The sequence below is a fragment of the Anguilla anguilla genome, chromosome 1 (assembly GCF_013347855.1).
Source record: "Anguilla anguilla isolate fAngAng1 chromosome 1, fAngAng1.pri, whole genome shotgun sequence".
Classification (NCBI taxonomy): domain Eukaryota; kingdom Metazoa; phylum Chordata; class Actinopteri; order Anguilliformes; family Anguillidae; genus Anguilla; species Anguilla anguilla.
Genome location: NC_049201.1, coordinates 26,464,774 through 26,481,732, shown reverse-complemented (window position 1 = coordinate 26,481,732; position 16,959 = coordinate 26,464,774). Strand labels below are relative to the sequence as shown.

Below are 16,959 nucleotides of genomic sequence, written 5' to 3'. Positions count from 1 at the left end.
CGTACAGGCCTTCATCAGAGGCGTCGAATCGAGAAATACGAAGCTGAATGAATATTGTTTGGTACCCTCCATTTTGTTTACACAGTGAGGCCCCATCCAGCCACCTTGTTAAGGTAGAGCCGTGGCTCTTTGGCCTTTTCCTGGAGAACGGCATGTTCTTCACCTGGTGTTCACCTTCAAGTCAACAACAAGATCTCTCCAAGACTAGCGCTTGAAGCCCACTGAGTTTGAGCAGTGTTCAAGTCAGTGCACTCCAGTGCATTACGGACATTAATGTAATTGACAATGCCCTGAAATCTTTTTCTGTGTTTTTCATTGCAAGTTCATGCAATGGTTAATTTCGTGCAATGGATCAATTTTTATGTTTATCACCTCTAACATATTCCATAAAAAAGATTCCTAATTTTAATAATTGTTTATATTGTTTTCTCACGATGATTAGTATTTTTGTCCTTACAGTTGCCTACCAAAGATTTGGACCAAAGATTGATCCAACTAGACAAAATTTGTTTGATGAAAGTAAAAAAAAAAAAAAAAAATACTAAATGTGTTCCCTTTAAATTATCCAAATTACAGGGCTAAGGCATGCCTTACATTAAATCTCCCTGTTAATTCTAATGCGTAACATTGTAGTTATTGGTTAGATTACTGGCACTGAAGCCTGATTCTTGGTGTCCTTTTTCGAATTAATGAAATTAGGTCTGTTTGCATCCCCTTGACAGTCTTATTTTGGTTTCCTGAGATACAGTTGAAAGAACTGCAGTTATTATTAGAACACTCCTGATTTACTTTGGCCCTGAGTGGCATTTGACTGTTACTGTTCAGCCTCAGGTGAAACTGTATTATCCTTGGATGTTTTTTGGGGCACTGTAGTCGATGATGCATTCGATGAGGCGCCACGTTTCATACTTTGTACCGAATGTGCCATTTCACCGGCCACTAGCAGTCAGTGGACTTTATTGATGTCATCCTTCTTTTAATTACTAGTTGTAGTTAGTATCAAGATCAAACCTGGGTCAAACTTGTGAAATACTGTACCTTATTTCATACGATTGCTCATTTTTATAAGTACAGTAGCAATATTTTTCTTTGTGTTGAATAAAGCTTTAGTGGTCTGCAGGAATATTGCTAACTGCTATCTGAAGAATTAAAGAGCTATGAGTTATTTGAGCCAGGTCTGGTTAGCCTTACAGTAATGGAATATACATAAAATATATTGAAGCACAATATCTTAAGTTATTACAACTTTTCAGATCTACAAATTGTTGCCACTTACAGATATTGCAATGTGTTTATGTATTCATCGATGTTTATCATATTTTCAGATATAACAATGAATATATTTATAACTGTATTTCCAAGTCCACATTTTTAGAGTGTACTGCAGCATAATCTTTTTATGTGCAAGCTAGATTTTAGCTTTTTGCTCAAGCTCTTGAACCCAAATATCAAAAACACATGCAAGCTGTTTTACTAACACAAATCTTGGTGTATTTAAGTTACCAGCGAGCCATGTCTGAGTCGGCTTGCGTCAGCAATTAGTGGAGGGGTTTTGGGTTCTTGGCTGATGTGAATTCTTAGCTGCCTATGTGAGTACTATGAAACTTTTAAATCAATTTCTCCTTTTAACATTAAAAATTAATATGGCATGCACTCATTTTAAAAACGTTAATCAACATGTCCAACATGCTCCCTTTTTCCCTTTTACATGCCTGTTAGCGTCAACTGTTTAAAAAAAAAAAATGTTTACCAGATTTCACCTTCCAAAAATATTTAATAAAATATTTTCCACTAGCCCTTCTTTGTAACAGCGCATTTGCGCTCTTATCCCAGGCTCGGTGAAGTTGCCGGGACTGATGGGAAATGTAGTTCCAGCCCCCCCCAGGGGAGCGGGGGGGGGAAGGTCTCTGTTCTTCCATTTGTCTCTCTTATTCCACAACTGCTGCATCTTCCACTACATTCTCTGATTGGCTGTTTTAGATCACATGCGTGCTGCCATGACACAGGAAGTGAATCATTGTTTTCTCATTTTGATTCTTTATAGATATTTTGATTTTATTTCGCCTAACACAGCCATTATCTCACAGAGGGTTTGCTGTGGTTTGTTCATCTATCAGATCAGTCGGTCTCATACTTATTGCAGCTCCATGTATTGCAGTCTGCTGTGTGTGTGTGTGTGTGTGACGTGTGTGGAAGAGCTGAGTTAGTTTGTGATGTATAGAGACGAGCGCGTATCTCTTCGGGTCTGTGAGTGTGAGTGACGTATTCGGCTGTGTGAAGGTGAGTGTTGGGGGAGGGGCTTAATAAGCTGTGAAGGTGAGTGAGAGGAGAAGTGATGTAATCAGGTGAGTGACTATCCTGTGGCTTCCTCCAGGCCTCACGGAGAGAGTTCAGGGCTCACCTGGATGAGGTCATCACACTCAAGTCAAGGTACTCTACCTTGGACCAGGTAAACAGTTAATCTTCCTAGTTAACTACAAGCATGCAGGCTGTCCCAGGCCACTCACAGTACCCTAAGAGCAGAAGGAGGAGTAACAGCCCAGTCCCCTTTATGAAATAAGAGTTATGTGGGAAATTCGATACTGAAAAGAGGTATTTTGCTTAATACAATGCTTAATACTACAGACCAGGCCGCTTGATGTTACCTAAACCTCTCTTGTGGTTACTTGCATAGACACACGCTTCTGTGTTTCTTGTAGTGCATTGCACACTCCCTTGCAGAGAAGTGTACATGTCATGAGTCCTTGGAACGTGAGGGCCACGCATGGGCTTTTCTCCTTTTTAGAGACGGCAGAAACCTCAAACTTTAAAAAATGCACCTTGAATACCACCTTGAAAATTTATTTAACATTTATTTTATTTATTTTGTTGATTCATTTATTTATTTTAATTTAGCGAAATATTTTATGTTGTAAGATTATCGGCTTTTGGGAAAAGGAGTGAACCCGGACCCCCAGTTTCACACGCGGCAAATCGTTTGAGTGGATGTGTGCGTGCGTGTGTTGTGTCTGTGTGTGAGTGTGAGAGGGAGAGAGAGAGGTGCGTGTGTGTGCACGTGCACGTGTGTGTGTGTGTGAGAGAGAGAGAGAGAGAGAGAGAGAGAGACTAATAATCACCTGTTTAGCACACACCTTTTTTGTTCCTTTCCATGGTATATTCATTATCCTCCTGTGCACACAGAACGAGCCCACTGCACAGTGGAAGGAGCTCTGTGCTCTGCACAGGGCTGAGGGAGTCAGAGAAGCATGAGAACAGGAGGACGACAGTTGAGGGAGGAGAGAGAGATGGATGGAGTGGTGCAGTGGAGCTCAGACGAAAGTTAATGCCCTGGTCACATAGCACCGTGCCTCTCTAGGAGTACTAGCAGCGTCTCTGTCTGCCTGCAGCTGCAGTGTCTCTTTATTTCTCTTTTATGTTGTTCACTTATCCATCAGCTCTTTTCCCCAGTTAAATATAACGTGCATGTATATATAGATACACATATATATATACATATAATATATCTAATATAAAATATATAATAACCCTTTCATCAATGGATCTGAAAAAGGTTTTCCAAAAGGGAATAATATGCCTTCAACATGTTATACCTGTATAGTATCCTCCATGACAGCGAGATAAAATGTTCAGAGCCTCTGCTCTCTGGTGGGTATCCAGTTAAATCCGGACGTGCAGCGAGGTGTCCTACTATCCGGAACGCAGTCCCGACCGCGCCATTATCGACCGCGGCGAGGGGTCTCAGTTGAGCGATGCCCGATTTGCCGTGACCCCCCCGGTTGACCGGGTGCCTGCGGTTCCCCCGCGCCAGCTGGGCGGTCCCCCCCGGTGCCGTGACTTTGGGCGGCTCGGCCAGTGAAAAGTCCCGAAAAGCGGCAGATGGCGAGCTAAATGTGTCGCCGTGGACACATGCTCAGTGCGAGGCTTCTTGCACTGCCAGTGTGTGCTGCAACAATGGATACTGGCTTGCAACTAATGTCAGGCTTTTCACATCGGGAATAAAGAAAAATGCCTTTGGGTACTAATTGTTTATTGGTGTGTTACACTGTAACTGGATTCTTTAAACTTAGGGCTACGTTTAGCCATTTTTCCCAATTCTGATGCACATCATACTCCAATTCCAGTTTTTCCAAAGCCTTATATAGATATATCCACCATTGGAAAAATGCCGATCCTATAACTGTAATGTGTTCTTCCTGTTTTTTTTCTTCCCCATTTTTTTACTTGTGGGCTCCCAGCTTGAATTAATGTTTCGCATCTGCGCAATAAAGGCTTTTCCAAGGATTGTCAGCTTCTTGACAGGAAATGCATTCGACCGAATTGTGCTATGAAAACAATCGGGCCGAATACAAACTGTAAATTAATTCACGCTCATTTCCCTTTAATTTACATGGTCACTGGTCAAACGTGACTAGAATGTTAATAGCATGATGCAACCATGTCAAAAATATTGAAATTTGTGGGGGGAGAAGCCCTATTGTACCTCGCTCTTAAGAGTGCTGTTTCCATTGATGTGAGAGTGCATTAACATATTTAATAACAATTCAAGTATTATAGTATTTGTTCATTCATTCAAGATGGGAACTCACACGTTTTATAGATTAGTTATTGTTTTTTTGTTTTAAATTTGGACGCGTTACTCCTGAAATTTCACTCCAGTTCAGCGTTTTTGTTGTTCCCAGAATTGTGGCCCCCAATGATGCCCATCAATTTTTATTTTCTTTTTTTTCTGGGATTACATAAAACAAGTGTGAACCACTTGGTGCCATTATCATAACATTTGACATTTAACCATGCGTATGTTTAAACACAATAGCATTTCATTTAAATATACGTTTAAAAAATAACCGAACGTGTTTAATCCGTTATCATGTACATTCGTCAATATCAGATCATCTTCTCTATGGAAAAAATCATGACGGTTAAATTTTCATTGGGCCCAGTCAAGAGTACCAAAGCTTTTTTTCAGTTACTAATTTGCTATTGAGCTCCATCCAGACTAGAGATGAGAAACTGCATTCACATAATCCAGTAAATGGGTGGAGCTACCCTGTGCTGTCAGTCAATAATACAAATTAGTGATTGGCAGTATTCCTGTTCCACCTATTATGAGGATTGTGAAGCCTCAATACTATCGCTACTATAACCCTGCCCTGTTTTGCAGCAGAGGGCGGAGACTTTGAGAACAGGGTCGACAAGATCAGTATTATTGGCTGGTCTTAGGTTTGAGGGAGGGGTTGAGGAAATAGGTGGGCGGAGCAGAGACGTGTAATGTTACAAGAGGTGGGTACTGTCTGTTTTTACTTCACCTTTTCTGTGGTAAGCTTCCTTATTTCTCTCTTTCTCCCTCTGTCTGTGACTCTTACTTTTACTTTTTTTATAGTTTTGTGTCTCTTCTGGACATTTGTACTAAAAGCCTAGTTCTCATGCTCTTAAACTTTTGAGTTTTCCTCCTTGGTGCTGCTTAGTGGTCATTTAACAGTACTGCGCCTCATTCTCACGCATCAGGACCGCCACCCGCTTATCAGCTAGTTCCCAGTGATAAAGGCGGAAAAAAATCCATCCATCCGAGCGATTTGAATTGCAGTTAAAGAGAGCTTTGTAGTCAGCCCCAAGTTTGCAGTGAATCTCCGACATTCCTGGAAGGCTTATTTATTCCCCCCCCCCCCCAAAGACTGCCAAGCAGTCTAAGCAAAATATACAACAGAAATCTTCTGAGTTCATTAAGTGATAGATGATCCAAAACTGCTTTTCATGTCACACTGTGACTGCCATGCATTTCTGCTTTGGTGCTTATTGCATATAAACACTGCACTGTGCTAAATACCCTCCCTCCATACTTTCATATCCCTTCTGCCTCTTCCTGCTTTTCCTCTTCTTCCCTCCTTCTCTCTACTTCTGTGTCCTCCTCAGCAACTTACTCATCAGTGTTAAACTTCAAATGTTCTGCAAAAAACAAAAAAAAGGCCAGCGAAGGCTCATTTCCTGTTGTTATGCACCTTCTTTGGTTTGCCTCAGTTGTGTACACTGTTTTATTTCTCTCTTTTTGCCATTTTGTCTTGCTGAGAATGATCTTCTGGTAAACCTGACCTCCTTTTTTTGTTTCCAAGCTTTTTTCCCCCCTCTTCTGCTCTGTCTGTTAAAAACCTTTTGTTTCTGTCCACGCCAATAGCTCCACTATAGGTTGGAGGGGCTTAAAGATGATCGCAGGACGAATAGGACCTTCGACTCGCGAGTAACTATTCCCAACGAGAGGAACCGTTTCCATTCGCAAGCTCTGCTTTGCGTCAGGAGTCCAACCTCCTTGCTTACTCTCTCACTCTCTCTCTCTCTCTGTCTTTCACTCTCAGTCACTCGCACTCTCGCTCTCGCTCACTCGCTCGCCCGCCCACTCTTTTCTCCGTAGCGATATCTGTCCTCTAACATTCTCTCCTTTCAATTCGCTGTGTAGTTGTGGTGGAACTCTGTGGATGTGCTCAGTTGTGTTGTGGCTTTCCGTTAATCGTTTTTTCTTTTGAAATCTTCTCTTCAGTTCTGTTGTATTTGGTAGTGTTTTCTCCATCTAGACGCGGTTATTTTTTATGGTCTGTGCTTCCTTCTGCACCGTAGGGTCATGCCGTGCCACACCTCCTCACCCCACCCCACCCCCTTCCCATCACCTCTCTCAGATCTCGCCTCACTCTTTGATTGGTTTCGTGCCTGCGGTGGTCTTTGAGTTCATTTTGTTTTTCTTTTTGGACATACTGTGTATAGAGTGTGTTTTAATGATCATGCTGGTCTCTCCCTCCCTCTGTCTCTTTCTCTCCCTCTCTCCCTCTCCCTCTCACTCTCTCATGAGTCACCCTCCTCCCTAGGCCAGGGGCGTGGTGTTCTCTGAGGTCTACTTGGTGATGTCATGGGAGGGGTCACACCAGTCCTGTAGCTGGACCCTTGGTTCAGTTATACCACCTGACTTTTCTGGATAGTGGTTGAGGCATACCTGCTCCTGTTGGTGTCAATGATTAAAACAGTTTTTTTAGAAACTAGATTAGAATTTTATTTCCACAGAAACACTTGAAACTGTGTATGGGGTCCCCACCCCCACTCTAGGACCCTAATACTCAATGGGATGGAGGGAGGGGGGTTACTTTTAGGGTTTGAAAGGAACATCCTGGCCCAGCACCCCAACGTTCTGTTCTGTGATTACTGTGGAAAAATGACTTCTCACACTAATGTCCTTGGCCTAAGGAAACATCATTTTTTAATGACCATTCATGTAATAAATGATTGTTGATAATTGTTGATGCTATAATTATTGTTGCAATTAGTATGATTATTGTTCTTGCTATTATTATTATTATTATTATTATTATTAGCAGGAGTAGTAGTAATAGTAGTAGTTGTAGTACTAGTATTAGTGTTAGTAGTAGTGATAGTAGTTGCCAGATTATGGAATAAGTATGTAGGGCTGAGTTAGCAATCGGGTGCTAGGGTGAAGAAGTGGAGACGGAGGGTAAATTTGGGAGGAACTGCAGAGGAGACGCAGTGGGACAGTCTGTGTCTGGCATTAGTTTCGGGCTGGCTGTGATATGTCCTCCCCCCCTCCAGGGTGCATAGCAGCAATATCTTCCTCCTTAATCTAGGTGCAGGAAGATGATTTAAACCCCTCCACCACAGCCCCTGCATGACATAAATTGCAACAGGAAGAAAAAAAAAAGTGCCCTGGTGATATGGGTTTTTGGATGCAGTGCGCCTTTGCTAGTAGCACTGATAAGCAGGAGACCTTATACCAAGAACACTACTGGGCTGGCATTACCAAACCACTACATTCACAAGTAGCGTTGTCAAATTGCAATAGTAATAATGATGATAATAGCATGAACATTAGACAGAGGAAATGTATTACTTAAAAATTACAAACCTTTATCTCAACCTTTTGTTCCCGTTACGTTAATGTTTAGAGGAGGTCCCTCATCTCTGCTGCCAGTGAGGAAAACACCCCTTATTCTACCTAAGAGAGTAGATGTAGTTCTCGTGATCTCATACCATCCATCTCTCTTGCTCTCTCTTTTCTCTCTTTCTCTCTCTTTTCTCTCACTCCTTCTCTCTGTCTTCACGCGTAGGTGCAGTCGCGGTGCAGCAGCAAAGAGAACATCTTGAGACCCAGTGAGTACGGTGTGCGCGGCGCACTCTCCGCGCTGGCCTAATGAGCGCGCTTCCCCCCCCCCCCCCCCCCCCCCCCCCCCCGTTCCGTACAACGGGATTCATTTCTAATGAGTGGGAATGCACTTTCGCGTTTACGAAAGAGAGAAAGCGGAAAGCGGAGAGAAAGCAAAAGAAGGAACGAAAGGGATGCCTTGGGCTTTTAAGTCGCATTCTATAAAATATGAGCGAATATCTACACACGAGCGCGTACACCTCGCGTACACGCGGCTGCCTCTTTGATTTTTTTCCCTTTCTACCTGCGCAGACGTGCGCGCACGTGCACGCAGTCGCGAAGTGTGGCGATTTTATTTTTCGCCGCCTTACTAATTGTCGGCAGAGCCGTTTTCGTGAATACGTTAACATTTCCGGAACGTTTACTTTATTCCGTTTATGTTCCCGAGAAATAAGATCATAAATGTTTTAAATTCATTCTGTTGGCATCAGCATTTGATCCTGGAGAAATCCTAGAGAGACTACAGAATGGATCATTTTGAACTTCTGTTTGTGTTTATGCATGTCTAGTAATAGAGGAGCAGCCTGTGTGCATGTAAAGATAAGCTGTTTAAACATAAATTAATGCACCAGAGACCATGAGATACCAATCATGATGGGATTAGAGAGACCTCCCTGTTCTTGCCAAATTATTTTCTGTCTCTGCTGCTGAATGTCGGTTAAATTTAGTTGTAATGAACAGAGGACATTCAACAACAACATAATAATAATATATTTTATTTATGAAGAGCTTTTCTCATGGGCAAAGTGCTGTACTGAATAAAAAGGTGCACCGTTTGTCTAAGAAATGTAATCATAAAATACACAGAATACAAATTCTCAATAAGAATGAAAAAGTGTGCCAAGCTGCACAATACAACTTTTTAATCTACGAAGGAGTCATTCCAAGACACTTGACAGACAGGGCGGCTAAATGTTGTTTATAAATTAGCTTAGGTGTGTAGTCAAGGTGTGTGTTAACTAGGCTACTGATTGCTAATGACTAGCACTAACTGTATTGATGGCGTGATGATGGGTTTGGCGGTGTCTTGATGGATCAGGCTGTTGCCCTGAGCTCACGCTGTCCCTCCTGGTGCCCCCCCCCCCCCTCAGGTCACAGCGCGGTGGACATCACCAAGGTGGCGCGGAGGCACCGCATGTCACCCTTCCCCCTGACCTCCATGGACAAGGCCTTCATCACTGTCCTGGAGATGACCCCTGTCCTGGGCACTGAGATCATCAACTACAGAGGTGAGGCAGCCTTCCCCCCCCCCCCCCTCCATACACACATGCCCTGCATGCAAACACATGCAGCGCCCCCCTGCCCTCATCCTAAACTGCTCACTATCCCATTACTGTACCACTGTACCACCGACGGTACCGCACCAATAGAACATAAACCTCTGGAACACTTGTATCACTAATACCCACTCTGTTGTAAGCCTGCAACACTAGTAAAATCAAAGAACTGACAGTTCCACACCACTGACACTCTACATCAGGGGTGTCCTGTCTTATCCAAAATGGGCTGGTGTGGGTGCAGGTTTTTGTTTTAGCCCAACACTAAGACACCTGATTCTACTAATCGATGTCTTGATTGAGAGCACTGTTAGTTAACCTGTTGAATCGGGTGTTGTAGCGGTGGGCTAAAGTAAAAACCTGCACCCTTGCCGGCCCTTTTTGGATAAGACTGGACCCCCCTGCTCTAAAGGCTAATTAACACTTCTCAGGATGGTTTTGACAAGCATCACCCGACAAAAATGAAGGTGTCGCACTCCGTTTCGCATTTATACTTCAGTGAAGGGACGGAGTGTAGCACAGTGGGTAAGGAACTGGGCTTGCAACCGGAAGGTCGCAGGTTCGATTCCCGGGTAGGACACTGCCGTTGTACCCTTGAGCAAGGTACTTAACCGAAATTGCTTCAGTATATATCCAGCTGTATAAATGGATACAATGTAAAATGCTATGTAAAAGTTGTGTAAGACGCTCTGGATAAGAGCGTCTGCTAAATGCCTGTAATGTAATGTAATAATGTAATGAAGGGCTGTGAAGTGGGAGACGCCTACAGTAACTCCCGACCGTTTGTTTACATTTGCAAACCATCCAGTCACATTGCTCGACAACGTACAAAGATGATATTGAGAACGTGTAGCCTCAGACTTTTTTCATTTGAAAATACGTCGTTTTTGTCAAAAGTGTCATGTGAAAAGATAAATTACGCTTTATGCAACTCGACATTACACATCATTGACTCATACCACTGCTATTCACAGTCACAAACTGCCTACTCAAACCATTGACACTTAGGCTACTACTAATATAGGCAGTCCCACAACTGACACTCCCACACCACTGACACTTACACCACTGACACTGCAACCACTGTTGACACTTCCAAATTGAATGCCACTCCACTGACAATCCTCATTTTTTGACAATGCCCATGATTTCGTGGTTAATCTCCCATCCACCATACCCATTGGTCATATTCATTGATTATAAGTACCCTTTGTCTGCTGGTCAAATCCCATCAGAATCATTGATCCAACATGCTAATCCATGCTAACAGTTGGACCAAGGATTCATTGAGACTGACACTGAGGTGTGTGTGTGTGTGTATTATGGGAAAACTGCCCACCCACCAGCTATGAGCACCTGCATGTTTGCTTCTGCTGTGTGCTGGTTTCAGTGTTGTAAGAAATTATGCAATATGGGCATTTCACAAGATCGTGATTCGTTCATCTCATGGCTGAATGAATTCAACCAGGTATGAGCTAAACTATGGCACATGTGTACTGAAGTCACTTGTAACGCTTCATTGTGTTAGTGAAGTTATGGATGCTGCTTTTAGTTTTCTCATTCGGTGGATTGAAGTCAAGGCCTTCTCTCAAAGCCATCACTAACTGACAGCTGCCCCTGCATGTGAACTAATATGGCCACACTTGCTCAGTGTTGTGTGGTTTATGTTTTGAAGGATGGGGTTTGGGGTAGTGGGGAAATCGTGCTTTTTAGTGGCACTTGAGCTGGAGCCAGTGACCCACTCCCCCCGAAAAAAAAGAAACCCAAAAACATAAACCTTTTTTGAGCAGCCTGTGACATTGGACCTGTGGAAAACCAGAAAAAAAAGCCCCATTTCTTTACTGCTTTAGGAACAAAGACAGAGAAGAGAATCGGTGCCAATGCCTCACTCGTGCACTGGCATCACACAGGTTAGTGGTGGCCCCGCCCCCACGTTCATTGTGTAGGTGGGAGGGCAGAGCCTTGGGCAGACCATGTGGGCGGAGCCTGGGGGCGGGCCAGTTAGTGCACGTGCCTCTCTCTGTGCTCACCGCTCGGCACCATTATGCCTCCACACCAGCAGGGGATGCTAGAGTTAGGCCATGGGCTGTTGTACCTGTTGCATGAAAACTGCTGCTGTGCACCCTCATAAGAGCTGCCACCCACAATGCACTCTGTCGCTCAGAAGTATAGGGATTATCACATGGTGATTGGGGTATGCTTTCAGCTCCTTTCTTAACTCTTTAGGTACGCTAAAGAGTGATAGATTTGGGAAAGGACAGTGATGGAACACAAAAAAAAGAGAAGACAGAGGCTAAGCTAAGCTTGCCAGCTTGCTCTCTTCATTTGTAATAGAGTTTGTGTTCAATATATTTGTGCTTCATTAAAAATTCAGTTTGTCCGTATGAGCAGTTACACGGTAAGAGGCCCTGTTTCCCCTAGTGTGTCCTCTGCTCATGTATCCTCACTTATGAGGCTCATAATATATGATCCATTGACCTGAGGGACTCCAATGCAGCATAGCTTTGCCCAACCTCAGGTGTGCAATTTGCTAACAAATCAATGGACAGACACTTCTTTTGGCGAATCACAATATGACATAGGTGGAACTCCAGTTGGAGGCGGCCATTCAAAACCGGAGGTGGTGCTTTGGTTAATAATTTACATAATGAAATGGGTGGGATACTCCTTTTCCAGAGGACTGGAATGTGAAAATTCTTCCACACCAATTACTGAACCTTGGCTTAATTAGCTAATCGGCTGCGTACGCTAACACCATTTCGCTCGTAGACTGTGTCATAGGAGAAGGTGTCATATAGGGACACCAGCAGGCTGCAGCTGTCACTCACGAACTCATTAAGAAACGTAGCTAAAATGTTGGATCGCATGATTGGGCCAATAAAGTAACGAGGAGCAGAAGCTGCCAATCCCTGCGCTAAAGCACCCAGCGAATCGGACCCGCCGAATTCTGAGCAGAGCACAACCACATTGCAGCGCAATTCATTACTCTGCTACAGCCTGGGGTTAGAGAGTAGCCCTGGGAAATTACTGCAGCACAGATTGCCTCGTCTTTCTTCAAGTTGTTGGGGGACATAGCATCTCCTCAGAAACGTATAACTTGTGCGTGAAAAACCGGTAGCTCATTGCTGCTAGCTTCACGCTCGCGCAGGCAAGAACATCGATTCGAAACGACAATTTTTCAAACGGAGGCGTTGGCAGTGGCTTAAGAGGAGGGGTGTAATGAATATCAGACCTGTCTAATAGTAGATGCAAACGCATCTGGAGTATTTATAATGAACCCCAGGTTTATTGGCTACCTGCACTAATGACATCACATAAAAGCCTTGAACGGCGTACTTGTTTTTAGTTTGAGCGCACCTCATTCCGAACTTCATCGACATCTAGAGTATGTGGTCAATATCTCTTGCAAAATCTATTGCAAAATATGACTCGGTGACTGGTTTAATTAGTCATTCAGTCATATTTATCAAGAAAGACAATCCAAAATCCAGACAATATATATTAGGGTGAGGCTGTTAGGTATTTAAATATTTCAGTGCATTTGGAGCTTTATGAAAGTCACATCTAGGTTGAAAAAGAAAAAAAATATGACTTGGGTTGATGTGATCAGAAGTCTTGTGATTCTAAAAAGCATTCGTTGATCCAGTAATATTCAGCATCCACTTTGGGGAATTAATCACAGGAAATACAGCTTTTTTTTTGCAGTGCTGTGATAGTTATATAGAACAGCGCGTCCATGTTTGTTAAGACAGTGGATGCAATTTCATTTAAAAAATGATGAATTGGTGTTGCTCCAGCGCTTTTTCCTCTTGAAAAAGCCACATCCGAAACATCGAGCGGTTTGTAAGATTCGTGTGTGAAGTAGAACCGAGATCCATTTTGGTTTTGTGGGCATTTGCTGAGGGAGGGAAGATTACTGGACACGGCCCCCCCAATGATATCTTTTGTTCTTTTTCTCAAAAGAAAAGCAGACAGTTCTTACGCATTCTTCGTTTCATTTAGATGGGCAGAATGAGAGAGGGTAACAGAGACGGGATCTTAGTGCAGGAAGCACCGCTGGTGGGGAATCGAAACCCCAGTCACACGGGAGGGTTGGTGTACGGGTTGACAGTCCGCCGCCCTACGGACTGCGCCGTGGCCTACGGGCTCCCCCGGCCTCCCCGCGTTTCTCGCGTACGTTCTGAACGGCCATGTTACGGACGCCCACGTTACGCTGCCCGTTACGGATGGAGGAGTAGACGACAGACCGAAGAGGAAACGAGCATGCAGATTGGTGAAAATGCGCTTTAGTCACAACTGAACGGTCTGCAATGTGGCATGCATTTGAACACACACCACATTATGCGCGCTTACACTTCTGATACTTTACGAATACGTAGCGATTAACATGTATTACAATTATATAGCCTCGTGTTTAATTTAACGTGGTAGAGCAGCGTGCGTTTTCAGCGTTTTAAGCGTTGGAGAGGAAGACGTTGGAGAGGAAGTTAAGCGAAGGCGCGCGGACACGAGACGGCCGTTCCGTCCTAGCGACAGGCGGCGGAGCGGGTCGTCGCACGAGGCGCGGGCGACGGCCTTCTGATCTGACGCCGCTGCGCCGACGACGGCGGCCGCGCGCGGCTCCCTTCGAAAGTTTCGGTGTCTCTGGCTTTACCCCCGGGGGGGGCCACCTCGCGGGTTCGCGGCGGTTATGATCACTGCCGCGGATGCTCTCCCCCCCCCCGTAGCGTGTTGTCACGCACCTCGTGTCTTAATGTAGATCACTCTCCGCGCGCATCTGTTTGATCGCAGAGCACGCAGGATGGGGGAGGGGAGGAGGTGGTGGGTCTATATATAGCCTCTTGGCAGATGTGGGTATTTTAGTGCTGTAAGACTCCTCTAATCAGCTGCCAGCAGAAGAAAAGGATCCCCATATCCGTCTCTCTCTCTCTCTATCGCTCTCTCTCATCTCTTACTCTCCCTCCTCTCTAACGCTCTCTTTTTTCCCTCTTACTCCCATCGCTTTTTTTTCTCTCCCGCTCCTCCCCTCGCACTTTGTTTTCTTCCTCTTTTCATCTGGATGGCTTGCGGCTTTCCCCATCCCCAGAGGTTTTCCCCCGTTTGGAGTAACGAGCAGGCAACGAGGTCTCCTCTATTGGCGCGGCCCGCGACTCTCCCCGGCCCCCCAGAGAGCATTCCCGCCGCGTCCGCCAGCTTCTCCTCCCCCCCCCCACCCCCACCCCCCACCCCCCACCCGCCGCAATCCCCCAAACGTTTCGGACCTGTTTTCGTTTACGCTCGCACTCTCCCTCCAATCGCCATCTCAATTAACGGTGCAAACAGATTTCACGTGTCGCTGGTCCGGAGGGCGTTTCCCGCTCTTTAGCATGGCTGCTAACGGAAGCTGCGCGCGCAGGCGAGCCGCCGATCTCTCACACGCGCGCCCCGCCGGCATGCGCCTCTCATCTCCTCCGCCGCGCACATTTGTGTCCGAGTAACATCTTTCCGTTTGTCCCCCCACCCCTCTTTTTTTTCTCTCTGTCTCTCCGCAGACGGGATGGGTCGAGTTCTGGCTCAGGACGTCTATGCCAAAGACAACCTGCCCCCCTTCCCTGCCTCTGTTAAGGATGGGTACGCTGTCAGAGGTGAGCACGGCCTGTCAGGGCCGTCGAAGGCTTAGCTTTCATTAGCTTTCGTTCTCATAAACAAGCTAACCTGTAAATGTTGCTACAGCATGATATTTAGATTTTTACATGTAGTTAATGGAGAAGAAAACTTCTTTCCATGGGGTGCAATTATCACTGCTTCTGTGGTCATTCCCATCTCTCTCTCTCTCTCTCTCTCTCTCTCTCTCTCTCTCTCTCTCTCTCTCTCAGCGGCCGACGGTCCTGGGGATCGCTTCATCATCGGGGAGTCCCAGGCCGGGGAACAGGTGAGCTCCTCCAGGCTCTAGAATGGACGGGTTGTCCTACAGGTCACACGTCACACCCTAAATGTCTTTACGGCATTCAAAAGCAAGAGCGTTTTTGCGTTTTACCATTGTGTCACGGTAATATTAGCTGTAGTTTTCCATTCGTTTCTTCGGATTTGATTTATTCAAAGTTAGTTAGCTTGGTTTGGGTTAGCTGTGATGTACTGGTTAACTCATTTGCCTGGTTCATAGGTGTGTGCTATGAGCATTCTGTGTTCTAGAGGGTGATGGAGTTTGTGAGGTGGCCGCACAAATGTTTAGGCTAAATTGAACCATTCTGTCAGTCACAGTGTGACAGGTCAATTACTCAGCTGCACGGAGAGTACAGACTGTGAAAAAAAATGTGCACTTGAATAAGCGCCTGTGAGCTGAATTGATGTTTGTTCTCTAGAAAAGGATTATATGAAACCTTTTTGTGTGTTTGAGTAGTTATATGAGGTATTGCATTGAACTGTTTTTTGCTGAGCTGTTCACTGTTCAGCCGTTGACTGTAAAAGCATAATTGCTTATTTGTTCATTCCAAAAGAATGCAGAATATATACTCCCCAAGAAGTGTGCGTGTTTGCGTGCGTGTGCATGCGTGCGTGCGTGCGTGTGTGTGTGTGTGTGGCACAACATGGGCTTGTAGGGCTGTGCAGAAGAACTCTTTCCATGCACCTATGGGGACAAACAGGACATGAACCTGTGAGGGGGGCTTTCAAGGTATTATGGTGGAATTCTGGCAGAATGGACTGTGATTCTGGCAGAATGGACTGTGATTCTGGCAGAATGGACTGTGATTCTGGCAGAATGGACTGTGATTCTGGCAGAATGGACTGTGATTCTGGTAGAATGGACTGTGATTCTGGCAGAATGGACTGTGATTCTGGCAGAATGGACTGTGATTCTGGCAGAATGGACACTGTGATTCTGGTAGAATGGACTGTGATTCTGGTAGAATGGACTGTGATTCTGGCAGAATGGACTGTGATTCTGGCAGAATGGACTGTGATTCTGGCAGATGGACTGTGATTCTGGTAGAATGGACTGTGATTCTGGCAGAATGGACTGTGATTCTGGTAGAATGGACTGTGACTCTGGTAGAATGGACTGTGATTCTGGTAGAATGGACTGTGATTCTGGCAGAATGGACTGTGATTCTGGCAGAATGGACTGTGATTCTGGTAGAATGGACTGTGATTCTGCCAGAATGGACTGTGATTCTGCCAGAATGGACTGTGATTCTGGTAGAATGGACTGTGATTCTGGCAGAATGGACACTGTGACTCTGGTAGAATGGACACTGTGATTCTGGTAGAATGGACACTGTGACTCTGGTAGAATGGACTGTGATTCTGGCAGAATGGACACTGTGACTGGTAGAATGGACACTGTGATTCTGGTAGAATGGACACTGTGACTGGTAGAATGGACACTGTGACTCTGGTAGAATGGACTGTGATTCTGGCAGAATGGACACTGTGACGCTGGTAGAATGGACTGGAAGAAGAGATTTTAAAAAGAGACTTGAAAAAGAGATTTCTAATCTCAATGAGACT

General features: G+C 44.9%; 1 protein-coding gene across 22 annotated transcripts in view; it reads left to right on the top strand.

Annotated features, from left to right (window-relative positions):
* Nucleotides 1-16,959, top strand: part of gphna (gephyrin a) — a 94,335-nt gene that overhangs the window by 67,361 nt on the left and 10,015 nt on the right. For 6 of the 22 annotated variants that reach the window (XM_035428657.1, XM_035428674.1, XM_035428599.1 and 3 more), the window contains 7 exons: nucleotides 2,375-2,449; nucleotides 6,170-6,232; nucleotides 8,100-8,142; nucleotides 9,286-9,423; nucleotides 11,322-11,381; nucleotides 15,003-15,095; nucleotides 15,327-15,382. In XM_035428657.1, coding sequence (XP_035284548.1) covers nucleotides 2,375-2,449; nucleotides 6,170-6,232; nucleotides 8,100-8,142; nucleotides 9,286-9,423; nucleotides 11,322-11,381; nucleotides 15,003-15,095; nucleotides 15,327-15,382 — 528 coding nt within the window. The remainder of the gene's footprint in view (nucleotides 1-2,374; nucleotides 2,450-6,169; nucleotides 6,233-8,099; nucleotides 8,143-9,285; nucleotides 9,424-11,321; nucleotides 11,382-15,002; nucleotides 15,096-15,326; nucleotides 15,383-16,959) is intronic. The other 16 variants (XM_035428709.1, XM_035428612.1, XM_035428717.1 and 13 more) reach the window with 6 other exon arrangements.